The sequence below is a fragment of the Sciurus vulgaris genome (genome assembly GCF_902686455.1).
Source record: "Sciurus vulgaris genome assembly, chromosome: 4".
NCBI lineage: Eukaryota > Metazoa > Chordata > Mammalia > Rodentia > Sciuridae > Sciurus > Sciurus vulgaris.
In genome coordinates this window covers 81027662-81054236 of record NC_136464.1, presented here as the reverse complement: position 1 = coordinate 81054236, position 26575 = coordinate 81027662, and the positions used below count along the sequence as shown (strand labels likewise).

Genomic DNA, 26575 nt, shown 5'->3' with positions numbered 1-26575 from the left:
TTCATCACATACTCTATCAGTTTTAGTTTGATTGATTCATTTACTAGCTACTGATCAGATATAAGATGGTTCAGAAATAAAATGATGAAAACAGCGTAAATTGCACAGAATTACAAGGTCTCCTGGGAGCAACATAAACCACCAGTTAGAACAATTTAAATGAAGAAATTGAATATTAGGGAGGGAAACAAACCCCAGTGTTATGGCTTGCTTGGATATTCATATGTTCCGAAATTAATTTTATCCCTACATGGCAATATCCCTTTTATCTCTAGTCTGTTTCGAATCAAACCTACTTCTTAGATTCTAGCCAAATTGGGGGTGAGGAAAGAACAGATCACCATGAATTTATGGACAGAAAGTCAATTACTAGAAACAAGGAACAACTACCCATACAGTACCTTGTACCCAGTTAAAACTCCATCAAAGGTAATAATCATCTTTTTGAATCATTAATGATTGCTTATAATTTTGTTTTGCTTGCATTAAATCATTTAACATTTATCACCATGCAAGGTCATTGGTTTATCATGCCCATTAAACAGCTGAAGAAAACTGAGGCACAAATATATTAAGTGGCTTGGTCATGTCTTGTAGTCAGTGACCACTGGAGCTGGAATTTACCCAAATCCCAGCCTCTGACTAGCTTCAGAGGTTGCACTTTAATCATTGTATATGTCTGCCCCTTAGGTACTCAAATCTGTCCTAAATATATTATGTGCACAAGTTTAACAAATTTGTCTGTCTGGTTCGATAGATAATAGAAAATGAGCATATCTTGGTCATTGTTGGGAAGTAAGACATCTTCTGTGACTAATCAATTAATAATGCATATTATAAAACTTTTTGTGGGAGTATCTTAAGTAGAGGTAGCAACACAGTGATTGATTATCCAAAATGATGACCAGATGTCATCCTCTGAACATTCATTCTACCATGTTCAATGGATGATTCTTTAATTGGTTGGAAGAAGACAGTCTATTCTAGAATTATTGCTTCTCTTTTGTTTTTAATGAAGTGAGAGAAATCTATACGATCATTTGAAGGGATAAACTTCAATAATCTGAGCAATGTGCTTCTTCATGGAGCACCCATCCCCTTGATTGTTTTAGATACAACTAGGGTCTTACTATTAAAGGTGGATTCATACTATATAGATATGTTTCAAAGATCTTGTATCTAAAAGGTATCCCACTCAACTTATTTTCCTTATTCCTTGAAACTTAAAATAATGATTGAAGAATCTTTTTGTTTATTAGCAGATTCTTGATCTGATATTATGCTGGATAATGAATCTCATGAATTATATCACCTAAGAAAGGACTTAATACTCAAATCTGTTGTCTTAAAGAATATATTAATATAACTTAGCTTGATGTATATGTTCACTAGACATACATAAGACTTACTTATACTGTAAGATTGGCAACCTGAGACCTAAAATTACGGTGATTCTTACGTTTACATGTTTGCTTTCTGATTAGCAAGTACCAGTCTAGAAATTAACACAGTTATGAAATGCCTTCAAATTTATTCTCTCACTGGGAAAGAGAGTTGCACTTTTCCTAGCTCCATGCATAGGCTGAAACAAAATTAAGGAAGAAAGTACAACAGAAGTATAAAAAACAAAAAACAAAAAAAAAACAACTGACAGCTTCAGCTTCCACTCAGGAGAAATCACCCTCCCTGCAGCCCCAAACACTGGCTCCCCTCCCTCCCTTCTCATGTACTTCATGGACTCTTGCTCACAGGTGCCAACACGTAGCACAAGTTTCTCAGCCTTCTGCTTTCAGTTTAGTAATTTCCTGTTGTGATGGGACAGAAGAAAGGTTTTATGTCCTCTGTGTATCTCTTATGTCTGCATCATTACCAGAAGGTCTTCAGACTAAAGACCCAATCAGATATGATCTGCCCTCTGAAAACCAAGTGGTGCCCTACTTTCCAATGACCAAACCTGAAGAGATAGGCAGCAGGGTGAGAGAGTGCTCACAGAGCGTACTGTGGCTTGCTCTGTTGTCAAAAGTCAAACAAATCTTCCTAGGCCAGGAAAGTTTGGTAGTTGTTCTTGAAATAATATTTAATAACTTGGTTGAAGAAAAGTGAATCAAAAAGTGAAATGAGAAGAGCATGTAGCCATATGGGCAACTTCATTTCTGAACCATATGTGGGTAAAAGGAAGCCAAATATGGAAAAATAATATGCTCTACCCAAGTGGCATAAACAAGCATCATAATAGGTCTGAATGCCTCATCTTAATTTCCTCTTTCCTATTATTTACTAATTATTTAAAAGTGGAGAAAATTATTTAGTGCTATTCAATAATAAATATATGTATATAACCAAGAGATTTTATGAAGTAGTAAGTGAAAGCCAGTTGAAGGAATAGAGCAGTATGTATGTATTTATTTATTATCACGGATTGAACTCAGAGGCACTTAACCACTTAGCCATATTCCTAGCCCATTTTTATATTTTATTTAGAGATAGGGTCTCCCTAAGTTGCTCAGGGCCTCACTAAATTACTGAGGCTGACTTTGAACTTGCAATCCTTCTGCCTCAGGCTCCCAAGCCACTGGGATTACAGATATGCACCACCACACCCAGCTGAACAGTATTTTTTTTTAAATAATAGACCAGTGAAATTTGAAGGTAATAGATATTCTTAACTTCTGTGACAAGTTAGGGAAATGCTTAGGGAAATTATTACTGTAATAATTTTGTCCTTATAGAAAAGTAGGCATTGTAAGAAGATATTAAGTTCACCATTGAGTTCTACTCCTGTATTTTATGTGAAAATGTAAGGAAAAGCACCAGTTTCTAATATTGTATCCATCTGTTCAAACCCTAAACAGGGTATTTTATCGTGACCCTTTTTAAATGTTTGCTTTAGCTGTGTAGAAACTTGGATACCCAAATCAAGCTACCTGATTTTGAAGGAGATACCTTTCCATAGTAAAAGTCACAGAGAGGACCAAATTTTTACATAACTTATTTTGAATTTATAGATTCTTATAAGTTCACAGAACACCTCAGCAGGTGATTGAGGGTCACATCCTCAGTGATAAGTCATATCAATAGTGTATATCCTGATAGGATATGAGGGAAATAGCTATTTGCCTTTGTGGTCTTTTTCTTCCCCCAAAGTGTGTAACTCCAGACTATTGAGGAAAACATCAGATGAACTGTAGTTGAGGGGTATTCCTCAAAACACCTGACAATTGCTCCTGAAAACTGTAAAGATCATAAAAAATATGGAAAGTATGAGAAACTTACAGCCAAGGGGAAGTTGAAGAGATATAACCTAACTATACTATGGTTCCTTGAATAGAATCCTGGAACAGGAAAATGACACCAGGTGAAAACAAAGGAAATCTGAATGAAATGTGGACATTGGATTAATTAAAAAAAAAAAAAAAAGGTTTCGTTATCATTCAGATATATTGACTGTAGCATAAAACAAATCAATATTTTGGTATCAATAGATAAAAAATGTAAGATGATTCTTGGCACTTGCTTCATTTGATAAATCCCAATCACTATTATAAAACTACCTGGTATGGGAAAAAATAACAAAAACAAAAACTTCATTTTCATCTTTTCTGCTTAGTATTTTCAATACTGTGAAAGATATATAGGCTTTCTGCATTTCAAGAATGGATGATGTTCTCAAAGCTAATTCGAGAACAATGTTTGGACTTTAGATATATTTTGCTGTGATACTTGTATACTATGTGATGGCTATCTGTCACATGCATGTCAAATTAACACAAATAGTTCTTCAAACTTACATGTGATCATCAGCATTGATAATTAACAATTATGCAAACTTACCTATGAGTCTCATTCCAAAATACTGATGCCTGCTTCCAAGTCCCAATGTAAGATCAAGTTGGTCTTTAAACTGAACTCATAGTTACGATATGCATCCTGGGATGGATCTGAACCACCAGTCTATTATAGTTCTATCTCAGACTTCCAAGGCATATCTTCCCACCTGCTGCCTTGTTTTCTTCCTTTGCATGTTAGGAGCTGAGAATAGATTTCTAATGATATTTTCCTTAAGTAGGAAACTGAGATTAGAGGACAGGTTAGGGAGTAGGAAAAAGAGAAGCTGCCAATCCCAGGGCTTTCTGAAAAGTATATACCTCTTCATTGTGCAGGAAAGAGAATATCTTGTTCAGATTGGTCCTGAGCCGACTCCCTGGTCATTTGTTTTTTTGCTACATTACTAGAGGCCAGGGAGGGTGATTTGTAATCTTTTTGTTTTCTTCTCACTATTCATTGCCTTGAACTTCTTTTTATTCATTGGCCCACTGTAACCGTGACCATACACTTTAGCCTTCTGCCCCTGAAGTTCAGACAGAATCTTTAAGAAATTTTATATTCAGAAAATCAGTGTTAGTAACTACAGAGAAAGGATAAAGCCTGGACTTTTTGTTATGATTGTTATTAGTATGATTATTATTTTTGTACTGGGGATTGAACCCAAGAGTGCTTAACCACTGAGCTACATCCCTAGCTCAGTGGTTTTTTTTTTTTTTTTAATTTTTTAATTTTGAGATAGGCTCTTACTAAGTTGCTTAGAAACTTGCTAAGTTGCTAAGGCTGGTTTTGAACTTGAAATCCTCCTGCCTCAGCCTCCTGAGTTGCTGGGATTACAACCGTGTGCCATCACACCCAGCTGGACTACAAAAAGAAGACAAAGACTTTTTTTCTAAGTCTTTGGGAAGGAAAGGGAGTTTTACAACTAAAGGAGGAAACTTAGGCTATCTTTACCCAGCCTCTCTTTAGAATGTGGGCTGTGGTGAAGATATTCTCTTGGAGATTGTAGCAGTTCTGCAGTAATGGACGTTTGCTCTAGGGTGGTGTGAAGTGAGGAGATGGTCCCACAGGCCCACGTTGCTTTAGTGAAGAGAGAGGGAGGCACTTCCCTTGACCTTCTTTCTCTTTAAATCTTATCTTCATGGCCTAGGAAAACCAGGACATGCCAGTCTCTAGTCCTGGATCACCCTGGTGTATATTAAAACACAAAACACTCAGGGTTGAGATGGGGAAGGAGAAGGAGGAAATTATTAGACCCTGAGCTGAAAGAAAACCTCCTCAGACTTCTAACTTCTCATGGCTGTTCATGTATGTGAAGGAAATATCTATTCTGATATAAAGTAGAAAACTGTGTGTTTTTTTTGTTTGAATATATACATCCAAGTATCTGTGCTCTCTAAAGCAAAAATATAAAATCATCACTGAGTAACTTAATGAACTTTCTGCTTGGGGCCAATGATTTATTTAAAGGAACCAACACCAATAGAAGTAACCTCTTCAGTATATTTCTTGCGAGTCTCCCCCTGCCTGCCCCCAAAAGTACAAATATGTTTTAGGCTGCCAGTGTGTAGGAGCATATCTTCATTCATTTTTATACATACTGCTCTGATATTTGAATTTTTAAAAAAAATGTCTTTTGAGCACCAATATACTTTCATTTGGGACTCTTTAATTCAAATGGAGCACACATGTGCCTGTACAAATAGGCAAGAACCCATCAAGTACTTACTTGAAATTAATCTTAACTGTAGCAAAGAGGATACTACTTACATATATTTTATAATTTTTACATTTTGCCTTTGATTTTCAATTATGGAGACATTATAAAAACTGCAGAGATAGAATCAGTTAGCAAAAAAAGTACTACAGATCTCACATTTAAACACCAGTTTCAACACCTGAAGTTTCCTACCATAACTAAGTCCTTTAACATCTCTAGAATTACTTCCTTTATTTTTAAATAATGTGGCAGTTGGACTACATGAGTGCTAATGATGATGGTCCAGATTTCAAGCAATGTCAGTGTTTTAATACTTTGAAATAAAAAGCACCTCTAAAACAGATTCTCTACTATCTTTTCTTAAAAGAAAATTGGATTTTTTGTGGAATAAGTGCTATGCTATGGTGTGAAGCCTGCCCATGTACTCTAGTCCTAATTTTTCTGGTGTTTATAGAAATTAATCATTTATCAGCAACTGGATCACCCACTTACAAAATAAAACTAAAAATATTTGTTATCTTCACAGAGTAGCAGCAAGAATAAATTTGGAAAAATTTTAGAGTTCTTGGAAGAAAGCTGTTTTCTAAGTGAAGAATATTTGCATTATTATCATTCTTTTTATGCAACAGATACATGAAATGCAATTTTCCTGTGTGTTCCTGTTGACTGTATTTCCTCAAGGGAATGTATTTGAAAATTAAGTAGGAGCTTAGGAAGAAGAATCTGTGTTCCTGAAAACCACAGTTTGCAAATAGAGGGAGCAAACTAATGTGATTTCAGATTCCCTGAAGAAGAGCTGACGCTTTCTAGAAAAGAACTGACCTATTGAAAGATTTTAGATTCATTAAGTTACTTTCAAACATTTTATATCTTTAAGTTATTCCATATTCTACTAGAAAATAGTGACTATACTAATAGTCTTTATGACAAAATATATTAGAAATTATCCTTTCTTGTTTAGAATTTTAGAAATAGGATTTCATATGTTTAAAGTTTTTTGTAAAAATCTTTTTAATAAAAAAATAATTTTATTTGAAAAACAAACATGATTCAACAGGAAAAAATTCCCAACATAAATTTAAACTACAAAATGGTTGACTTTTCTTGTTTTCTAATGAATTCAAATGATATTGCTTTCAAACTTTGCTAATGGAGACATTTCATACTGTAATTAAATTAATAAGATAATTGGTGACTTGGATGTAGAGACTATTCATTTTTGTGACTGTTTATTGATTTTCAAACATCTGAAAATCAGAATGATAAGGACACCCACCCCTCACAACACTTTTTACATGCATAGTCTAAGTAGCACAATGAATCAGGAGTCCCTGCAGTTTAAGTCCAAATCATGTGTGTTAAATATGCAAATTGACATTTTCGGTCCAATTTCCAAAGATGCTTTCTCATATTTTCTTAACTAAATTTGAACTTTTGTTGCCAGACCTATAAATTACTCAAAACATGAAGGTTGGTTTAATAGTAACTATTATTGCATAACATGCTTTGTACTGAAGTTGTGTTCATTCATGCCATTATGTGATTTTTAAGTTCAGAATAGGTATAAATTGTCTGATTGAATCTCATCTTACCTGCTACAGTTTTACAATAAGAAACTCCTAGATGAAAGTCCATATGTGTTTACTGAAACATTTTGTTTTAATAGATTTTTTTTTCCCTCAAGAATTGTTAAAGTAGGAAATAAAAATACACTAAAGAGCAGATGAGCCCAAGTAAAGCCAAGATGAGTGATTTGCATAAGGATTAGGAAGTGCTAAGACCTTGTTTAGTTTTCCTTGGGGAACCAGAGATGACTTCTGAAGTTAATTTTGATAAAGATGAATTGAGCTGAAGCATAAGGCCCCATATTTGCCTTTTTCCTTCTGGTTCTTAATAGTTCATCTGGAACTATAGCTATGTCACTTTGAACACCTGGCTTTTACTTTAAATATCCACATAATATTGTTTGCTTTGTGAAAAAGAACTGCTATTTCTATTATACCACCAAGATGAAGATAAAATTTTAAGTCCCATAGATTTTTGTCCTGGGCTAATCATCATATTTGGTTTCTATTATATAAAGAGAAATGTCTACTACTTAATAATAAAGGTCAGTCATGAGGTACAGTATCCATGTTTCTTAATTTGAAATGATGAATTAATTGATTTATGAAGATTGTCAACAACAGAAAAGCTTTTGTAATGGATAATAAAGGAATCTCACTCTCATTCCTTGGTCTTTGTGGAGTCTGGTAGTAATGGACGAGACGAAAACATAATAATGATCCCTAACTATTTTCTAAACAAATGTGATTCTGTAGAGATAAAAGGTGGTGTAGAGAGAGAGAGAGAGAGAGAGAGAGAGAGAGATCATTTTGATATTGTTTTTCTGTTTCTATATTATATATGTGTGTCTTAGTCTCATCTTTATACCTGAACTTTACAATTTCATTGTTTTTGGAACTTCCTTTGGCATTTATGCCTACTTTTTTTAAAAAGGTGAAACTCAAGGCAATTTTGTTACTTTTTAGCAGTTTTTAAAAGAAAAGATCAATTCTTCACAATTTAAAGAATATCCTCTAATGATGAGTTATTGTCTAGTTTCTAATCACAATAGCCCCAGATGAATCTTTTCATCAGGGATATTGGAGAATGACATATTATCTCTGCCTTCTTCATTCGACATACTTAATCTCTTGTTGTATAGTTATCTGTGGCTTGCTAATCTACTTTAGGGTTTTGGAAGCTTCCTGTAGCTATAAGCACAATAACATATGTCAGTATTTACACTTTCTAGGAATAGGATCCTTAGTTTTAACCCATTCTAAAATAATAATGACAATAATAATCGTAATTTTTATACATATATAAATCAGCATCTCAAACTAATTTAAATACAACTAGCAAATTACTTTATACTCCTTGTTATATTTTAAGCAACCAGACATTAGGAACTGTATTTCCTACTGAAATGTATTTCCAACAGCACTGGAACAGTGTTGAACAGGTGGATTTTAGAGTTTCATGAAGATGGGCCTAATTCCTTGGGCCCAGTTCCCCCTATTAGTAGGTTAATTAAGAACTCAGGTTGCACACTTACTTCCTTTAGACAATGACAACCATTTACTTAACCATTTAGTTAGTTCTCTTCCTCAAACTTTCATCAACTCTAAAGAAAATAGAACATTATTGGTGGATTCAAATTCTCTTCAGGTAACTATGCAAGGAAAGGGAAAAAATAAAAATGTCCTTCCAGTTATGAGCAAGAAAAAAATGTTTAAGTACCTCTAGAATCTAAATAAGTAATAGCTTGACCTCTTTGTGAAGGCCCACCATACACTTGTTTTCATATTTAAAAAATTATTAATTCAAAAAAGCAAAGTGTACAGTCTCTGTGATGAAGATGTGACTCTTAGCCCTAAAATGTAATTAAATGAGAAAGAAAAATAAGAGAATATAAAACATTAACATTTCCTTGGCTGAATTAGAAAATTGTCATGCATCTCTTTGTCATTTGATTTCCCCAAGAAACAAATATCAACAGAATGGAGGACCACAAGTTAACTCAAGGTCTCTTTGGTCTCAGCAATGACAAAATACTATCACCCACAAAGTGATATTTTAAAAATTCACCTGGTAATACCAACGAAGTCATTAACAGATTATAATGTTGTCAGTCTCTTAAGACCTATGAAATATTTTATTTAACCACAATCAATACATAGCTAAGTGATTTTTTATGGCTAAAGAGAAAGTATCTACTATTTAGGATGGCAGTTATTATGTCCATTCCATAAGTTAAAATATCATCCATAATTAACCAGATACTAACTATCAAGTCAAAAGAACTTGGCTGTAGAAATACAAAAATAAATAACTACCATATAGCTTTTGCACCTTTTATCTGCCTTTTTTAAAGCAATGTTTTGTTTTATTTTATTTTTAGCTGTTTGCCATTACAGAACTATTATTCATTCCTATGGGTCTTGAACTAGAAAGGCAGGAGCCAAGACAAGTTGAACAAGAGCTTCAAACTCTCCTGACAGAATCTATCACCCACAGACAAATTGGGCATCTCCTTATCTCCCTGGCCCACTTTATTCCACCCCAAAATTCTTGATTGCTGTTTGGAACTTCCTGGAGCTTCCTGAAGATTTGAAATGATGGTTCTCAATCCTTACTGCACGGTAGAATCACCCAGGAGTTCTTAAAAAATACAAATATTTGGGTACCACTTCCAGGAATTGCTGATTCACTTGAACTGTTGTGCGGTTCACATTAAGTGTTTTTAAAGAGCTCAGGTATCTCTAATGTGCAACAAAGACTGGGAATCACTCCACTCATGTAGCTGAACTTCCAGCCTATTTTCACAATGCCCAAGTAAAGAAATTTGACATTATATTTCAAGGTTTATAAGTAATAACATCATACTTTAAATATATAAAATGGTAATCGAAATAGTCTGAAAGGGTTTAACCTCTGTGCACCTAAGATTTCTAATTCCAGCGAGCACATAATTATTCCAGAACCCTCACATTGTGAATGTGTGCAGTTGTTGCATAAATAATGGCAAAGCATTTTTACTAAAGTTTTAAATGAAGACTCTAGCTTTATAATGTGAACTCCTAAATCATGTTTTTAATGAATACAGTTATTGGTTGGCCAGCAAGTGATGTCTTAAATTCAATAACTAGATGCACAGATAGAATCCAGCGTAGTGTACCTACCACATTTAGTTAAGGCCTCCCCTTCAGCCCTGTTTTATGTTTGTTTTGTGATACTGATATTAAAAAGTAGCTTGAACATGAAAATTTTAAAATAATTTAGAAGTTCAATATTTAAAAAAAAAAATGAAATAAAACAACACTGTCATTAAGGATCTACTTCTCTAGATCACCAGGAAATACTTGACCACATATAAACTGTCATGAGGTCTGATCCCAACAGATGTCCTTTTTAAGCACCTGTTGGAGTCAACTCTGCAACTGGCCTTTTAGAGGGGATGGAGTTTTAATTTTCCAAAAGTCATGAGCCAGTCAACTGGAATGTTAGACATGCACATTTGTTGTTTATGCTCCATTCTATAAACCAGCTCCTGAATTGCTGTGTTGATTTCTTGACTGTGCAGTTAATGAGAGAAATCTACAGATAACTTTAGAATTGACTTACTTTGTAGGAGGTTTATTCGAGGGCATTGTTTTCCCTAAGTCTATAATGAAAACATTGTGTTTTTCTTACCCTCTGAGGAGTCTGTCAACAGTTGACTTGTTAAAAATCTACAACTGTGGTTGTAAATTGAAGAAGGCAGAAAGCTTACTCAGAAAGCTCACGTGAAAAGCTGTTTCACATGTCTCCTTAGCAGAGAATCTAAGTTTGTGTTTGATTGTAATAGAATAGCTAAAATGTCACATAGCTTAACACCCAATGTGCTTGCGGCTGATTCCATTCAAAAATTGACATACAAGCTGTGTAAGTAGCATGACCTCAAGTAAATTCATCAGGTCTATGTATAGTAAACATGATGTACTCTTAGGTTGAAGGTCATAGCTATTCAAACACATATTCTGAAACAGCTGAATTACTCCCTGACCTGACTTCAGTGAGTGGGCAGATCATCTTCATCTTTATGCCTTCCTGCCCTTTCTAAATATAGTAGGGCCTTTAACAAGAGGATATTTTAAGCAGCTCATATTCACCCGTCTCATCAGGAGAAGCCTATTTGGGCCACTTGCATGTGTCAGATCTGCATGTGTGCATAGTCAGTCTGTTGGACTACTAGTCCATGCTTCTCATATAAGAAACTTGCAAACATAGACACTGGGATTGCAGGCTGAGAGTGCTGGCTTCAAGTCAGTGGGTAAACATAAGCGAAGGCAAGACACTTTAGGGATGTGAATATGCTCCTGAAATCATCCATTTCAGACATTTGCACATCAGTCCTCAGCTTTTCGGATCTGTTTTCATAAAACCTGGCTGTGATTTTGCTCCAGAGACCTCCACGATCTTGCTGCTTTTAATAAATATTTATAGAAGGCACTGTCAGCCTGTGGATAAGGAAAACTAAATGAGAAACTGCCATCCAAATTCTGAACGGCAAAAACAAAACGAAGCAAAACCAAAAAATCCAAAACAAAGCCTAAAAAGAGCAACTCAAACAATCCGTGCTCACAAGAAGACACGTAGAAAAATACTGAGATGTAACTTTGATTTGATAACTGGATTTATCAGTCACATGACTGACATGCAATGGGTACTTTGTATTTTTCTACTTTGAAAAACAAGTGCGAATCTATGTTTTTCTGCACAATGGGGACCAAAAATTTATGAGTGTGAGAAAACACAGACTCTAAAAGCAAGATGGAATTCAAGCAGGTAAACCCTGTTCCACAGTCATGTCATTCCAGTACAGTTGTACGTGGCACCCGTGTTTGCACCTCTAAGAAATTTCCATTTTTTCGCATCAAAAAATCCAGATATGAAGCTGAAGCTGCTTTCTTCGCCAACCTGAAGCTGTCTGATTTCAACATTATTGACACCCTTGGAGTTGGAGGTTTCGGACGAGTAGAACTGGTAGGTGATTGTTCTTTAAGTGTTTTTGAAAGCCTCTGTGGTCCTTTTCATGTTTTCTCCTAACTAAAATTTCTTTCTCTCCTCTCTTATCATTAATTACTATTGCTTATAAATCAGTACAAAATACTTTCATACAGGCGTGTGAGTTTGCAGCACATGAGCTATGCTCCATAGTCAACAGATTAAAAATAAAATAAAAACCAAATTTTCAGAAAACCTCTACATAGTAAATGAAGGGTAAACACATTTACTTAAAGAGGAACCATAAAACACTTTTTGCCCAGCTGATTTTTTATAATCTTTATTTATTTCCTTAGTTCTGAGCAGTAGCCACAAACTTAATTGTGTACCCTAACTATAATTGTGATAATTTAAATGTGAACTCAAATACATATAAAAGAAACTGGGAGACAGAGATGTATGTATATGAAATAAATGATGTAGCAGTAATTCTATGATTCTGTAGTTGCTAGATTAGTGATAATGGTTTGAATATTTTATATAGCTTATTTCACACATACTTCATACATACACAGGTAAGTGTTGATGAGGACAGTTTTGTCCAAGTTTATGCATTAAACCCATTGTAAAAATGTGGTATAAGCAGTATATTCTATTTTGCATTTGTTTGAAATAGAAATTTAAAAAGTAACATATTTTAAGAAAAATTTGAAAAAGAAAAATATTCTGGTGACTGAGCTGCATTCCAAGACTGTGTAGATAAAAAACCTATTTGTGAATGCAGATTCATGTCCACCTCTCTGCTGAACACCGAGGACTCCCTGATATCAGACACCAGTACAGTATGTTAGGAACTCCCTGAGTCTGTGTACAGTGCAGTAAACAGTTACTGTTGCCATCAAGGGTCAGAAGAAATCCCCTTCCATAAAAGTAGAGTGACCTGGAGTTATCTTTGATATTTGTCCATTTGTGCTGTAGTTGGAATTTCTGACCTTGGCAAATTGCAGAGAAATGTTATTTATTAAATATTAAAAAAGAAGATTTTTGAGGCATAATGAGTTTCATTGGATTTGCATAATATTTCCCTTAACTCTGGTTAGAAATACTATAGTAATAAAACTACTTCTGACTTGAAATTCTACAGTGTACCTCTGAGGCATTAAGTATTTTCAGTTATGGTAATAAAAATCAAGGAAATGTAGAAAAACCTCTTGCTTTAATGAATCCTGCCAATTAATGTAGCCTTAGATTTAGTTTTCAAGAACTTTGGTTTTGTGATGAGTCGTAATTATTCATATAGCTAATAAAGATTTATTAACAGCGTTATACATGAACAGCTTTGCTCTGGAGATGTTGAAACATACAAGTAGGACAGAGGGTAAAAAGCTCCTTACCATGAAGATTTTTCTGTCTGGTGTATTCATTTACATAATGTATTTGTCTAAACCCTTTTCTGAATGAAGTTGTATAAAAAACAAAATTTCCCAGAGATTGATTTGGGGACTGTTATAGTTTCTTAGATATTATTTTTATAGAATATGGACAATAAATGTGATGTTTAAGTTAACAAAAACAAAACAAAACATTACAACTTTGTGGATGTCTGGTGGTCTGGTAACTCCAAGTTACCAGTGAAATTATTTATTAAATATAGTAGTTTACTCAGGATTTTTGAAATGTTCATAATATTGGTAATTGATTATCATAGCTTTGAGAACACTTAAAGCAGAACAATCATATAGTGGGAAACTTCTAGAAAATTTTCTGAAAAACGTGTGAGGCACAAACAACTTCAAAATTAGGGAAAGTTTATAGAAAAGGTAATTAGTTTGAAAGATAAATATGCATGGCTGTGTTCATGTATTCATGTACATGTTTGTACATACACACACATATATGTGTATGTACAAACATATATATAGTGTATACACACACACACACACACATATATATGAACTTTATTCATCTAGGAGAGAGTTTTCTTCTCTCCTGAGAAGTCCAGTTTTCTTCTCATGGATATTGCATTCTACTCATTTGCACAGATGTTTGTAAACTAATGAAAACCATAACCCAAAGAATTAGTTTAGGTTGGAAATATTGCCCAGTTTGCCAAAACCAAATATTAATGAATGATAAATCCTTAATGGATCATCAAGTATGATGGTTCCACTGTGGGGAGAGGCACATGTTCTTAAACTCTGAAGTCACTTCTTGTGTTATTTGAAAAATACCAAAACACTGGGCAACAAGCAGAACATCCAGATCATCTCCACTATTGAGTGTGGACTGACCATTTACATGATGACTTATACTCTAGTGTTCATTGCCTCCAGTTCTAGCCACTTACTATCTGCTGGGTCATGTTAATTACTGGGTGTGAAAAATATTCTCTATGATCATTCACCTTTTACATATATTCAGTGCTTCCAGAATTGAGAGCTTGACCTGAGTACTTCGTAATTATACTATTGTCATCACACTAAGGTAATAGTTTATCCTCAGAGTGGTATCCACACCACCATTTACAGGAGCAGGATACAGCAGGATATAGAGCTAAGTTCTGTTGTGATTAGTTTTCTCTTCACCTCTGAGATGACATATGCAAAATAATTTTATCAATACTGTGGAATGTTATGTTTAAGCAATACAACTTTCATACTGATCCATTTCACCTATCTGTGCACAGGACTGAACACATTAATACAAATCATGTAATACATTTTGAACCTACTAGTCATTAGCTTGGTAATTATATTGAATAAGGAAATTACATTACAAAATAACACCACAAGTTACATTTTATAATAAAATTAATCTTTTTCCAGCTATAAGATTATAAACTCTCCAATGAGGTATGAAGAACTTAGAAATTTAAATCTATGAACTCCATTTCCTAATAAAGAATTTTTTCATTAATGTTTGACGTTGTTTGTTTGTTTCTATATAATACATACCCTTCACAGACTTCTTAGCATTTCTTAATTTTTATTATTTCTCAGTTTAGATAAATTTAGATGCAGTCATACCTTTCAGACAGGAGAATTTCTAAATAATTTATTTCCAATCTTTGAAGATGAGAACATAACAAGGAATGTAAATATTTGATCAATGATGAATCCAGAAGCTTGTAGAAAGGTCTTATATGCATGGGAATTCTGCTCTTAAGCTATCTTATCTATTTCATAAATACTAGTTTAATATTAGATGTGCTCCATTCAAATCCATTGCCTTTGGACAGCCATTTATACTGCCTTCTTTGTGTTACTAGACATAGATCACATTTTCTGTCCATATTCTTTAAGAGTGGGCCTTCAATTTTTTCATTGTGACCTGTTTATAGATGTCTTCCAGAAGACCAATTCTGTTTGTAAAACCACTTTTAATGAAAAAAATTCAGCTCTCTTTTTATCTACCATTTACTCGTTAAAGTTGTAAGCACTACTGTAAGACAGTAAGGGAATTCTCTTAATTTACGAGGTGTAACTTTAAAATAAAGAGATTGGTTTTACAGATCACAGATGAAAATTATTCCCATTTCTTTCTTTTTGTTCTTATCAAAGAGGTTCCTGTTTCAGAATAGATGTGCACAAGTAAACACACTTCATTTTAATCTGGCAATATTATGTAGTGGTTGTTCTAAATATCAGATAATTAATATATTTATTCAACAATCCAAATGCCTCCTATAGCAGCAAACCATACTTGAATAAATAATGGGAAAAAAGATGTGGGAGACATTATATCTTCTTGCATTATATTCTCTCAGCCTCAGTTATTATGTATTTATGTAGTGAGCTCTCTGATAGGAGATACAAAATTTAATAGAAAGTAACTCTAAGGACACACAATCTGCTGAAAGGAGCAGTCATGTACACTGAAAAATAAAACCATAAGCAAAGTAGGAACAGCATAGGCTCAGTGCATGGAGGAGCAAGACTTTGGAGGAGGTGGCATTTCCAAGGCAAAAGGAGAGTTTAGGTATGAATATAGATAACAGTAACAACTTGGTAAAATGAAATTCCTGCAAGAACAAATGTTTATTAATTAATATTACTTTCTTGCTAAAAGATTCAACTTTTCATTTGAAGCCTGCTTTGCAATCTTCAAATTGCTTTCATACCCAATATGTACTTTTGCTCTCCCAGCTACCCAGGGAGGAGAATTTGAGTCTTGATCCATATTTCATAGGAAAAATGTCAAGAATAATGCACATAAGCAGCCTAAGTTCACGCAGTCATTGAAAGAACTATTGTTATTGCCCAAAACTACATTTTTATTTTAACTAGAAACCCCATTTTTGTCATTCTGGCTTCTAAAAATATTTAGATCTTACCACACAAAATCAAATGTGTTGAATCATTGTCACATGTACACCTTATCTTTAAAAAACATTATTTTCAAGAATTTGAACTAAACATGAAGCTAAACATTGAATAGATGCATGATGATCTGCTATGCACATCTGTGTCAAAACTTCAGACTCCCTCTTCTCTAAATCTTTTGCTACTCTTATGGCAAAATATAGAGAAAAGCTAATAAGACAGTGCATATATCCTGGTAGCTACAAACTCTGTATTTAGACTTTCTGGTTCAGATCTTGCCAACTGTGTATGCTTTGTCATTTATATAAACCCAAGCTTCAGTTTCCTCACCTACAAAATGAGGATAAGAGTAGGATATGTGCCTCATACATCACAGGTCAATGTGTTAGTTATTTTGTGTACTAGTAATTGTTATGTATATTCAAATAGTCTAAATTTACTTTCACTTACTATTTCCAGTTATGCCCATAAAAAGGGGAATGAAATGCTTTACTATTTTTCACCTATTACTACCCAAGCACTGAAAGTACAAGCATTTCTCCAATATAAATAAGAACCTGAGGTCTTCAAATGACCTTCACTGATAGTTTCTATTAAATTCCCAAAACCACTAAAGCTCTTTTCTTTCAGATCTTCCATGAGAGGAGATGGGAAACAGTTTTCAATCTTCCCCACTCCAAATCTGTGTGCACTTGAAGTAGTCTGCTTTTATTTATCCATTTCTCTTCTAAATTGTAAAGCTCTGCCTCTTGATCTCTCAATAGGAAATCAGTTTTGAGCAGACTGCTGGGTCAAATGCAATTGCTTCATAGCCTTCTCAAACCCAGCACCCAACTGGGCATAGTAGGAACCTGGCTCTTGCCAGCAGGTGTGCAAAGGCTGCTGAGAGAATTCCTTCTGTGAATCCAACCAAGTTTATGAATACTGCAGTAGGTTGCCCAGGAGGCAGACAATATGGTACCAGGTTGCAAGAACCATCCAACATTCGGAAAGCACAAAGGTGCACCAGGTCTGTATGCTTACATAATGGCATCCATACTACTCCCATGGCATTTTTACCAGCTGCCTCAGCACTGTGCCTACAGGCAAACAGGCTTGGAGGGCTATGTAAACCAACAAGGATAAAATGGAGACTAGGAGATCAGTAAGCAGAAATTAGATGCTAAACCTGTGGCTGAGTGGATAGTTTTGGTTTTATCATTAGGAAAGGCAAGCAGCTTAACTCCAAAGGGAAACCCCATGTAAGATGAAAACATTGCAAGAGTTTGCTACTGCCAAGCCACACAGCAGTGAAATAGAATCGCTGTGGGACTGGCTGCTGGGAAGCGTTTTGATATGTATCCACAGTGATTTATGCTGTAGAGGATGATTTCTGGGGAAACCCTCTGCCCTATGGCCTCATGTCCTCTGTAACCAAAGTGAACAAGCACTCAACACTGCTTGAAAACTGAATGTTTGCCTCATTTTACCATCACCTTTGTTCTCCCTGGTATATGATTGAGTATATGATTTTTATATGTTTATTCCTCAAAAGAATTATTGTGATTAATAGTATTGATTTCTAAAAAAATAAGTTATTCAGATAGCTAATGATGGTCCAATTCAATAAACACAAATGGAAAATCAGCAGGTGGAGTAACAGTATATTACAATTCCTAAAATAACCCCTAGACAGTTTCTAAGCAGAAATTACAGGTAGTAAAGTCTGTCTCTAATTTGACAGATGCAAATAAAGCAAGACAATTCACCTTGTTATTGTAGAGTATATATTCTTTTGTATATTGTTAATTACAATACAAGACTGCATGGATCGCAACAAAGACAATGGATACTTTCTTACACATCAAGTGAACGCATAGCAATGTTAAACACTAGTTAGCTAATGAAATGCATAGTTTTCATTAAAACTATTTGAAATTAGTTACTACCATAAGATAGTGTTAACATTTCCTCCTCCAAACTGTATGTGATTCTAACGAAAGATCACTAAAAATCTAGAAGGCACTGGAAATATCATTCCATGCCTTAGGAAGATAATTGGCAATTCAATACTTCAATTAAAAGTTAACAAAAGTTAATTAAAGTTGTTTGCTATAACATAAATTTTATGTTTTAACTTAGTGAATTTATGGGTGTAACACATTCATCAAAAAGTTTTTCTACTAAAAAAATCCTCATATATTCATTGTAGGACACAGAAATATCAGATGTGAATCCAGTCCTCAGGGAATTTCTGGCTTCTCCTAAGATTAAAATATTTGAAAAATGACAAATGAAATCCTTTAGTATTGTATTACATCATAAATTATGCAGTAAGGTTCTCAGCATTTCAGGAGAGAAGTCATTTGGAACTAAAGGAGTAAAGGAGTTCCAAGAGGGTATGCAGAACTGAAGCCAGGAATGGAGAATAGGTTGGGATTTACGTGAACAGACTGGAGAAGTTCACTCCAGGCAAAGGTTACAACATAAAAGGCCACAAGTTGTCACAGGACACCAAAGCAAGTGACCAGATTAGAGTGAAATTGTGTGAGGGAACAGTAAGAAATATTATCAGACAGCTGATTAGTAGAGTATGATGGTATATTATTAAAGGAGATTAGACTTGTAATAGAAAGAGGTGTTTGGACATTAAGTATTGAAAGCATGTAAACACAAACTCAACTCTGAACTTCCCTCCATGAAATAAAAGAATGCATTTTAAGGTGACCAGACAGGCTATTTTTAGATAGTGCTCCTTCCAGAAATAAACATCATAATTTCTCTTCTAAGACAGTTTGCTTTGTGCCAAGATGTACTCCATATCACTGAAAATTTTATGTAAATGCTTTAAAAGCAGAATCCTTTCCAGGGAAAGGGGAAATAGTCCTTTTGTGTATTTCAATAAGGTGGAAAATAATCATGCCCTTTTACATAGAAGATTTATCTCATGTCTGGGAAAAATATGAAACAGGTAACTCAATATGATTCAGACTAGCTTGTCAATTGTGTATATGAATTTATCTCTCATTCTTCCTCCATCCCTCATGTTAATATCTTCCATAGCATTGACATATACAACATATTAACTTGAACGTTGAGCTATGAGGTCAGGAGATTTTATGAACTAGGTGGCTTTGTTCTTAGCCCCTAAACTCCAGGCAGTTGCTTAAGGAGATTGTCCCCACCCAAAAGCAGTTTCAAATGAAGAAGTTAAGGCAATGAGAATCACTGCATGTTTATCACTAGTACTTTGGATGCTACTCTTGGATGTGACTCTTTTCATAGATTAATCTAACTTAAGACAAAAACCAATAAATACTTGTTGAATTGACAACTACAATTAAAGTAAGTTTATTTTTGCATAAAATCTTAGAAAATTTTTTGAAATACAAAAACAATAGGGAGAAAGAAGTTATCTTTGTTTTAAGTATCAGAAAGGATGGAGTTTGAGAATTTTATATATTAAGAAATTAAGATCTGATTATAAACCACTTGATTAAAATTCTAGTATGTGATAGTTAAAAAGTTATAAAGCTTTTTATGTCTTATATCTCCAAAATCTAATTATAAGGCAAAATCTTTCCTAAGTTAATCTGTTCATTATGTCAGAAAGAGTTGAACTTTGCAATACATGATTCTATTTCATTTCAACTCATTTTATACATATGTCAATATATGATACTCAACTCTACGTAGGTAAAGTTAGGTTATAACTGTACTTTAAGTATTAGAATAGACAATTATGTGAGCTATTCAGGTGTTCCATTTGGAAATGTGCAAACAAGTTGTCAAAACTGACCCATGTTATATTTCCTTAAATGCATGAGATTATGCAAAGATATCAGAGTCCTGATTAAAGAAAAGAACATATTATGATTATTTGATGAAGGGAAATAAAGTGAATGTAAAAGTCATTTTAATAATCATAACAAAATGAAGTAAGGTTTATTTATATTTAGCACAGATCTTTTAGGATATATATATTATGTTTAAATAATAATTTTTAAGTTGCACATTTCAGCAGTCAATCTTTGATTATCTCAGTGTAGGAAACCTGTTGAATCAAAATGAACCAATGTTGATTTTTTATTAAGGAAAATCACAAGTGTTCTTTGAAATCGATGAAAGTGATTACTATGAAATAGTCCAGACCTTTTTATTCATGGGGTGAGATTTTTTTTTCTGACTTTAAGCTGAAAGATAAGTATCTTTTTTTAAAAAATTTGAAACCTTATAAAAATAGCTTGTCTTTTGACCAATTTGAATTTAATGTAGACATTTCTTGATCTTTCTTGTCACTAGTTATAAAAAGGAACCTGAAAAGAAGTTATAGAGCAAATAAGATTATCTATATTTTTGATGAGGATTTGAGGTGAATGTGAGAAGGAAAACAATGGTAGGAGGAAAAAGACCCTCTCTCGATTATTTGTCATTTATGCAATTTGGCAGAGGAATCAAATAAAAAGACATAGATAAACAAACCTATTCTTCTATGTTCCTTTGTTCTGAAAATGTATACCTGACACCCTTTCTCCCTCTTTCACATTCATATGTGTATAGCTATCTATGAATAGCAAATTATGCACATAAAGACTTGACCCTAGGATTAAGTCAACACTATTTCATAGCTGAACAGCTTTCCAACTTTCTACTAAACTCATGATCCAGCTTTGGCATTTTATGGGTCATTCAAACAAGTGTCACACAAACTGTGACAGTTTCCATTTGCTATACTTGATCTATTTTATGGAATAAACCGGAAGCTATGATTCATTCATTAATTTCAGACCTTGACTAAAGGAAAGAAAGATCAAATGATGTTATGTGGCACAGAGAAAAGTGTGGAATGAAATTGTGGATAACTAATAAAAAAAGAGTTGTTGTTTTTTTTTTTTAAATCAAACTGAAACAGAAGTTTTTCTGTTAAGATTGTAGCTAATGTTGGCCTAAATTTTGTAGTATTCATACATACAGAAAAGTAATTCCAATGTTAGGATTTTGACATTTTAGTTGGTTGTGGTTTCTCAGGACTTGTAAAATTTATCTTCTATAGATGGAAATAAAGAAGTCATTATGATCTATTTTCGAATTGATAACAGAATTAGCATTTTTCTTTTGTTAAAAAATATTGAAGAACCTGGGAGAAAAAAAGATTAAGGCACTTTTTTTGTGTACATCAGATTGTCCAACCCTCTCCCGAGCGTAGTCAGTTATATATAAAACTTTTTGTTACTCTTTACACTGGGATGAGAAATTAAATGTATTTTGGGATGATAAAAAAAAATTGAAGAATCCAATACTAATTTATTGAATACAAACTTTACGAGAACTTATAGCATGTCACTTTCTTTCATGAATGTTGTAAGTCCCTCCTGAACACGGGAACACTTTAGTTTGCCAAGTCTAAACAGGAATTTCAGTTATAGTAATAAAATTGCTTTTTTTTTTCTTTCTGTGAAAGTAAAACTTCCTTAAATTCAGATGGACTTTTCCTAGTTGTTGTTTTTTATTCACTTTGTTGGAACAGTTAATTTAAAAACAGATTTAACTATGAATTGCAATATTAAAGTATCATTTAATGTCATGTCTACATTTAGTTAACATTCCAACTATCTTTGAAATCAAGGAAATAATAACTTTTATATAGCACTTTTTAAATTTCAAAGTATTTTCATACACACTGTATAATTTGGTCTTAAAATATCTGTATCTGTAAGTTTGATTTTATACCCATTTTACAAGTGAGGAAAATGAAGCTTTAGGAGGTTACATGAACTTGAATAAGACTGTAGTTTATGTTAGCGAAACATGGAAAGGTGCCATCAAGGAGTTAGTTATTATTTTGACTAGATAATTTTAAAAGAATTTTGCAATGACAACATCCATGTTACTTAAAATGACTAATGATCTCACTTCTTTTTTTCTTGAATTAGGACTTATTGAATTTAGTTCCTTGAATAAATAGCGAGTAGTCATAAGAAAGGATAACCTTAAAAAAACGTTTCAGTACTTTAGTGGTTTAGTGTTTAGTGTTTTGGCAAATTGTGAGAACATTTATTGAAGGCAAAGATAAGCATAAAGAGAAATGCATTTCTGACATCTACTTTTTTAAAATGTAAATTAACTATATCGCTATATCCCAATCAATAAGTAAAGAACAGGAAACTATATATTTTCAGGGTTATTTTTTCCCTTTTAAAAATTATTTAGCAACTTCCTTGAGGTGTAATTTACATACCATAACATTTTCCAGTTTGTGTGTACAATTCAAAGAACATTGCTATTACTTCATTAAGATTCCTTATGCCCATGTTCAAATACTCTCTATTTTCACCTCTTCTCCAGACAACATCTCATCTACTTTGTATTTCTAAAGATTTGCCTTTTCTGGTTCCCATTTTCTTACTCTAAAATTTTATATTACACTAATGTTTTTATTATCTACATGTCTGATTATAAATCCAGTTTATTAGGATAAATTCCAATTTATTAATATACGGTAATTCTGTGTCTTTTTTCCTTCTTGAGTCTTATGGCAATTTCACAGCGTTTCTGTGCTGCTTAAGCTTCATTTATGTTCTAACCTGCTGCAGAGCTCTTGTTCCCATTCATGGACTCCAAGGCCAGTGTCTGAGAGAACTGACATGTTGTCTGGCAGTGGAGGACACTGAGACATGTTGGAGACAGAACCATCTAGTGCTATGTATGTTCACAGTCTCCGGACTGCTAAAGTTTGATTATGGGCTTTGGCCTGTTTGGGTGATTCTGGGTAAGAACTAATTATAACTGGTGTGGAATGCAGTATACTGAGCAGCTGGGCAGAGTTAATCTGATGGGATAGGATGTTCACACTCTCTTAGTCTAAGCCAATCCCTCCTCTCTCTCTCTTTCTTCTTCCATTATAGAACTTTTATTTCCCACTATAGAGTTTGTCATAATTTCCTTAAATTCTATTTTATTGACTCTGGGTTATTTGAATTACAGACCACTGCTAAGTTGTTCTACATTACTTTGAAGGCCCTTTCTTTTCAGACTAGAGAATCAAAAATAAATGACTTTACTGTGCTTTAGTACACAATTCAGATTACCTGAATCTTGTGTTGTTTTGTCTTGAGAAAATACTTGCCATTCTTATTTTTCACTATAATCATGATGGCTTCATGTAGATTTCCTTATTATGCCTTGGAGCCTGCTGGAATGTTCTTCTTGGGAAATATGCTGCTTTTATCCAATGTCATATTCTTTGTAAGTTGGTGATACACAGAATACAATAGAAAACAAGCCCCTTTACATGTGTGGTTGAGATAATAGAGACAATAGAACCTCCACCTGCCGTCAGAATAGAGACACACTGGAAACTCCAGGCCATGTTTTCAGAGTGAATTGGTCATGTTTCCTTAAGCTACACTTGTGTTACTTTAGATATTTCCCCTTTCCCTCTGTCCCAAGCTACGGCCACAGGTTGGCCATTTCATGAGGTTAAATATGATGTGATATTGTGACATACATCTTTATTATGGTAAATCACAGATGCATTGAAATTTCCAGGGAAACAGGCCCTTGAAAATGACATAGTTTAGTGCCTCATTTTCAGGAAGGTGACCTGAGGCCAAGTAAAATTGTGTAACCAGAACTAGGACCCAAATTTCTAATATCAGGTTTTCTAAGCCCACTTTATCATATTTGCCTTACAGCTTTAGCTTACTTAAGTGAAAGCTTGAAGGGACCCTTTCCTATAGTACATCAAAGTGTAATTTGACCACATTAGTACTTTTGCATAATAATGAGTCATGTGATATTGAAAGTTTAAGCCTTGCATATAAGAAATAATTTTAATTACAGTATAGTTCAGGAAGTCATTTTTATTCAAAACAATGAAAATATGTCTAAGGTACAATATTAAATACTAATTCTTAATGACAAGATTAAATACATGAATGGATACATATTCTAAGAACCAGTTCACAGCCAGGAGCACTGAGCCAGTTTTAACCTAGTGTGATCATCATCCTCCTTCCAGAAAGTAATGGCAAATAATTAAGTCAAGCAGGGGACAAGTGTCTTGGAGGCACTGCCTAGTCCAGAAGGAAAAAGGAAAGCAGGTGTATAAATATAGTCAGCAAACATGTATTCAAAACTTTCAAATGCTGATTACTTCACCTTTTCTTCAGAGCAGTATCACTTTGGCATCAACTCAGATCTGACATCTAAGATTTGTCAAAATTTATGCCAGAAATTTGCACCTTGAGATTCACTTTGCCCAAAAATACATTCATTTAAATGTCAGTATAATTCTTCACATTGAAGTCACATTTTACGCAAATGAAAACTTTTGCCAATTCTAATTTGACATAGTACATGATATTACTTTTATAAAATTAGAAAGACAATCTTGGGTATTAGCATTTTCTTATAAAGTTTCCTCCTTAGGAATTCTGAGAGTAAAATTCCTTTGGTATAAGCATCAACAATCTTGAAGTAGCTTCTCAAACTTACTTATTAGATACCACTGAAGTGGATTGGGGTAAAGATAGGAAAAAAAATGACATTCAGCCTGTGGTGGGGCATATTTTGAGGACAGCACTTTGGCTTGAAGAGACCATTAAACTAAGAAGATGACAGAATAAGAGAGTTAATAGTCAGCAAATGCTACCTCTACTCCAGGAACTTCAATATGTGGGCACTTCTATTTCAACTTCACAGGTAGCCTATGAGGAAGCTTCTTGTATTAGAAATGCAGAAACAGTGATAGAGAGAGTTTGAGTAATGTGTGCAAGATAGCCTGCCAAGGGTAGTTAATTATTGGAGTATTCACACACAGTGTGTCTCCCGTTCCCTTAGCAGGGTAGGATAGCGTTCAGGGGAAGACAATTTGAGATAAACACCTAGCCCATGGGGCTATGAAGGATTCCTGGGCAAGAGGAAGAATGAAAGTAGACATTTTTTTTCTCTTCTTTGCAGACCTCTATTCACATGTAACACTCATTTCTGAGCTTTTAGCTGACTGGCTACAAACTAATAACAAATCATCACCATCTCAAATTCATGTACACAGACTCAGTGTAATTAATCTGGCAAATAGGAAAAAGAAAGGCAGACTAAATTTCACTTTAAAATTTTTTAAAGATCAATTTTGCTAAAATACTTTCACAGTAATACTTGCAGATCACCAAATACAAATTGTCATAGCTTACCCTAAGAGTTTATATTGGAAAAATAAATCATGACAGTTCTCTAAAGAATGAATAATGTGGTTAACCCAAAACTTGGTTTCAAGTTTTTATGCTATAGTTTTACATAGAATGCAATTTATGAAGGTCATTGTTTTCATGGAATGCTAATAAAACTGAAATTGAGTGTTATGTAAAAACAAATATCCACTACAATAAAAATAGACTTTATTTTTTTCTAAGATAGATTTATTTTTTATTTATCACATAAGTGATATAAGTTAATTATATAAAGTTATATAAGTTAATTATTATAAGTTCAAAAAGTAAAAGCAAGTAAAAAAATAACTAAAAAATTTCCCTAAGGGAAAACCATTGGTAAACATATTAATGAACTTCTGATTGTCCTGTCATAAATTTATTTTAGGTATTGATATAGGTGGATACTTACATACAAATGTACTATTTATGATATCATAAAAATGTATGCTGGTTTATAACCCATATATATGTATATACACACACATATATATGCATATATATATTATTTTTCCAAATTTTAATTATAATTCTAACATCATTATTAATTTTCCAAGTTCCTATTGATGGACATTTAGTTTCCAAATTTTTCTGATAGAGACAGTGTTGAAAAGGGAATATTTTAAAAAAGCAACATTTGTTTGTTAGGGATTTCCAGTTAAGGCCAGAATACAAGCAGAGAGACCATCAAACCATGCTTATTCAGTGGTACAATTTCATTTAAGGTCCTGGTGTCTCTGTGCAGTAGCTGGTATTATCTTCAGCAAAAACTGGAGCTCAGAGGCATTAAGCAACTAGCTGAAGAGTGACTAACTGGAGTCAGAATTTAAGTCCTGACCTATAACCACAAAAGCAGAGTTCTTTTCTCCTTTCCTGTGTACAAGTGTAGAATCTGTTGTCAATAAAGAGGTAATTTTAAAATTAGGCATTTAAGATATGCAAGTGGTTTAACTGGGTGTGACTCTGAAAAGGAAACATGACTTTCTTTCCCT

The 26575-nt window shown here is 33.7% G+C and overlaps 1 protein-coding gene across 3 annotated transcripts in view; it reads left to right on the top strand.

The window, feature by feature from the left end:
* Positions 1-26575, top strand: part of LOC306660154 (cGMP-dependent protein kinase 1) — a 1225718-nt gene that overhangs the window by 1178101 nt on the left and 21042 nt on the right. For all 3 annotated transcript variants that reach the window (XM_079138304.1, XM_079138302.1, XM_079138303.1), the window contains exon 10: positions 12016-12112. In XM_079138304.1, coding sequence (XP_078994430.1) covers positions 12016-12112 — 97 coding nt within the window. The remainder of the gene's footprint in view (positions 1-12015; positions 12113-26575) is intronic.